This window comes from Nanorana parkeri, unplaced genomic scaffold, assembly GCF_000935625.1.
Source record: "Nanorana parkeri isolate BGI_ZX_2015 unplaced genomic scaffold, ASM93562v1 scaffold685, whole genome shotgun sequence".
Lineage (NCBI taxonomy): Eukaryota > Metazoa > Chordata > Amphibia > Anura > Dicroglossidae > Nanorana > Nanorana parkeri.
This window is the reverse complement of record NW_017306953.1, coordinates 825,709-829,305: the sequence shown is the minus strand read 5'-3', so window position 1 is coordinate 829,305 and position 3,597 is coordinate 825,709. Positions and strand designations below refer to the sequence as shown.

Sequence of the window (3,597 nt, the reverse complement as noted above, 5' to 3'; positions counted from 1 at the left end):
CCAGGACTTCTCTAGAGTCTCTCCCATCCTCTGAAACTCTGACTGCCTTTAGGCGATCCCCAAAGACTCACCTCTTCAGGGAAGCCGATCCCACCTCAACCTAACCACTCGACCATCACATTCTCAAACAATTCATCCCCATACAGCTACCTCCCTATGTATCGCTTGCCCCTCCCCTTTTAGCTTGTAACCACCCAGGGGCAGGGCTCTCCTTACCATCTTGTCTTGAATTGTATTGTGATTGTAATGTCTTCCTTATATTGTAAAGCGCTGCGCAAACTGTTGGCGCTATATAAATCCTGTATAATAATAATAATAATGACCGGATGCCCGCCTTCCTGACAATCCAGTATCTCGGGATGTCGGTATTGGTATTCAGTATCGGCGAGTGCCAAAAAAATATATAAATATCGGTACTCATGCTTGATTCCGAAAAACCGGTATTGGTGCATCCCGATTAAGTAGCGTCTGGGTATGTAACACTTTTGAGGGTTGTCAGGTTTTGCTCTGCCCTGTAGCCCCTCTACTGCAAAGAAAAGGTCAACTGGTTATTATTAGCGATTCCATTTAAAAACAACGTCCCGCCTTTTTAAAACGAGGTCAGCGTCCTTCTTTAATACTACACATCTGAAATCGTTTGCCGCGATTCGGTGCGATTGTCAAAGCCGGAGGATACAAACAAGATACAACGCATATAAAACGTATATATGTGCCTAGTGTAAAAAGTATAAATATCATTACAACATATAAAATATAAAACAAAGCATTGCCCATTATTTATACACGTTACAGCTATATACAGGTTGAAATAAAACCTTGCAGTCATTGCGGAGAAACCCCCCCTTCCCCCACGCCCCCCGGGCAGTGAAGGGGTTAATCAGTGAATATATACAAGATGGAAGAACAGCTGCCATAATGTGGAGATTTAAAAAAAAAAGGAAAGAACAGTTTATTCTGGAAGGTCGGGGGAAGAGGAGGGAGGTCTTTAAGTGGGCGGGGGGCCGTCGTACTTGAGCATCAGGTTGAAGGAGTGAGCAAAGTTGTTGGCCAGGGCGCAGTTCTGGCTCTCGTGCACTAGAGGGAGCAGGAAGGCCAAGAGGAGGAGGAGCAGAAGGAGGAGCTGTAGCGGTAGCGCAGCACAGCAGACACGGTGCAGGAATGAGCAGATTCCTCCTGATTTCTGCAAGATACAGCAAAAAAAAAAAAATGATTAATTGCTTTAACCTGATATAAGCAAATATAAAAAAAAAAAAATAACTCTGCTGATAGAAAGATGCAAACAGAAGCAGAGCGCAGCAGCACGGGGGTGTACGTATAGAACCTTTGGCCCTGAAAAACTTTCTGCACGTTCGTTCTGTGTGACTGGAGGAAAAAACGAACCTTATTAATATCTTTTCTTTCCAAGTCGAAGGTAATATCAGGAAAATACCTCATTATGACCACTAGATGGTGCTGAGAGGCATAGGAAACACTTTTTTCCTCTGCTCCTCTTGCACCATCAAATGTAATATTCTCCTCAGCTCCACTAGATGGAGCCAATGAGCAGAGGAATGAAATACTAATATGTCCTCAGCTCCCTCTAGTGGCCGTAAGGTGGTATTTTCCTGATAATAAATTTGACGTGGTGGGGGAGGGGGGTGATGGAAATAAAAATAAGATACTGATAATGTTCGATTTTGCCCCCATTTGCACAGGACGAATGCTCATGCAGTTTTGCAGGAGGAATAGGTCTGCACATTTTTGATGAATTAAATATATTAAATAAATGACACCCAATAGTGTAGAATCTTCTGATATGAAGAAATAAAAACGCCACAATTTGCACTATTTAAAACCTTGTACAGCAAGCATATGGACAGGGGTCTCTGACTCCTGTGTCCAGTGCTGGTGGCCATCATCATCACACTCAGAACGGGTAGGGAAGTCGGGCCCGGCATGATATAATGGCCTCTCCATAACCTCCTGCTCATGAGATGTCCATATGGAACCCCCGCCTATGCCTATGCACGCCACTGGTCACGACCATTGTATCATGCCAGGCCCGACTTCCCTACCCGTTCTCAGTGTGATGATGATGACCACCAGGACTGTGGTGACTGTGGTGACTGGAGTCAGGAAGGAAGGCAGAGGAAGGGGAATGGTCCCAAAAAGTGTCCCAGTGGTGTACATGGTGGTAGGCGGGGCTTCCTGATGAACATCCTGGTGTACATGGTCGCAGGAGGGGCTTCCTGATTAACATCTAGCTTGTAAAGCCCTACCCAAAACATTGACCGAAAGTGCGGTGTTTATTCTCCACTGTGGCTGTGGGCGTGGCTCCCCACAACAGAGGGTGTGGCATAATAGCAGGTCAGGAGGGAATACTTTATAGGAAATGGGGCAGGCACTTATAGATGAGGAATACTATATATCTATATTTATAGATTGATAAAACATGTAGCTTGAAGCTTCTACAACTGACGAGGACAGAACACGGTACCTTGGTGACGTCCCTGGGCTCGTGGGTCAGGTTTCGGCCCTGAAAAGAAAAAAAAAAACAGGTCAGTGCTTACACCTTTCAGACATGGTCAGTATAGAAGAGAGCAATTTTTAAAACTCAGTTCTTGCAAACAGGATATTACAACTTAGGGTTTCACTCATAGAGCGCAGTATCCAATTGTGTAATGGTCCCAGGATCCGCTCCACGAGCCGTCTGCTTTCCACGCTGGAACGCTGCGGCCGTGGACGTAACAGGGCGCCTCCCCTCCCTGGGAGCGTACGGTTATGCGTTCCACCAGCATTTAAGAGGCCTATGAACCCATGGACGGCATTCCTCTATTGGGTTCATGCCCCAACACCCCAGGAGCCACTGCACACCTCCAGGAACCAGACCATACCCGGACCTCTTTCCACCAACCACGGACAGCAATCCCAGGAGTTCTAAGGATCATGAAAGCCAAGGGGTTCAATCCCCACAACCGCAAGTAATCTGTAATAGCTTTGCTGTTTTACTCTGTGGAGTCTCTACACTGCCACCTAGTGGAGCCTTTCCATATCATCTCCATATTATGCCTATGCTCAGTAACTAACAGTGTATAGTAGGATTGCCGCTGCTGAATTTGTTCTCTAACCTTAAAGACTGCCTTATGAGTTCACGCTCCCTCCTTGCCATCCCATATAAGTTCTAATATTAGGAATATGAATTAATATTCCTCAACTAACTCCACTTTATGCTTTTATTTACTCTATGCTATATGATGTCTAAATCCCAAACTCTCCGTTTGTGATTGAGAGAGCCGCCTGGGATTATAGCCTGATAACCGCAGTACAACAGCTAACGGGTTACAACCGCAGCTGAGATCCACCGCACCTCTCTGTAGTCGGGCGCATGACAAATAGTATCCAATCAGAAATCATCTTTCAGTGATCCGATTTAAGGAATCTGGTCGCAGCACTTACTACACATTGTATGCCATTGTTGCTCCCTCTGCTGCCTTGTTATATAGGTGTGACGATCGGGGCCTTCCCTATAATAAGGCGGCCGGAGGAGGTTGCCTCAGACGGCATCTCACTGGGTCAAGTGGGGGGTGTGCCTGTTGCCCCCTGTCCGGGCAGAGCCAG

General features: G+C 46.2%; 1 protein-coding gene across 1 annotated transcript in view; it reads right to left on the bottom strand.

Annotated features, from left to right (window-relative positions):
- Positions 1–952: 952 nt before the first annotated feature.
- The window catches only part of SYNE3 (spectrin repeat containing nuclear envelope family member 3), a 48,799-nt gene continuing 46,154 nt past the window's right edge, over positions 953–3,597 (bottom strand). Inside the window, exons 26-27 of the mRNA XM_018563679.1 lie at positions 2,477–2,515; positions 953–1,180 (exon numbers count right to left, since the gene is read on the bottom strand). Coding sequence (XP_018419181.1) covers positions 986–1,180; positions 2,477–2,515 — 234 coding nt within the window. The 3' untranslated portion in view covers positions 953–985. The remainder of the gene's footprint in view (positions 1,181–2,476; positions 2,516–3,597) is intronic.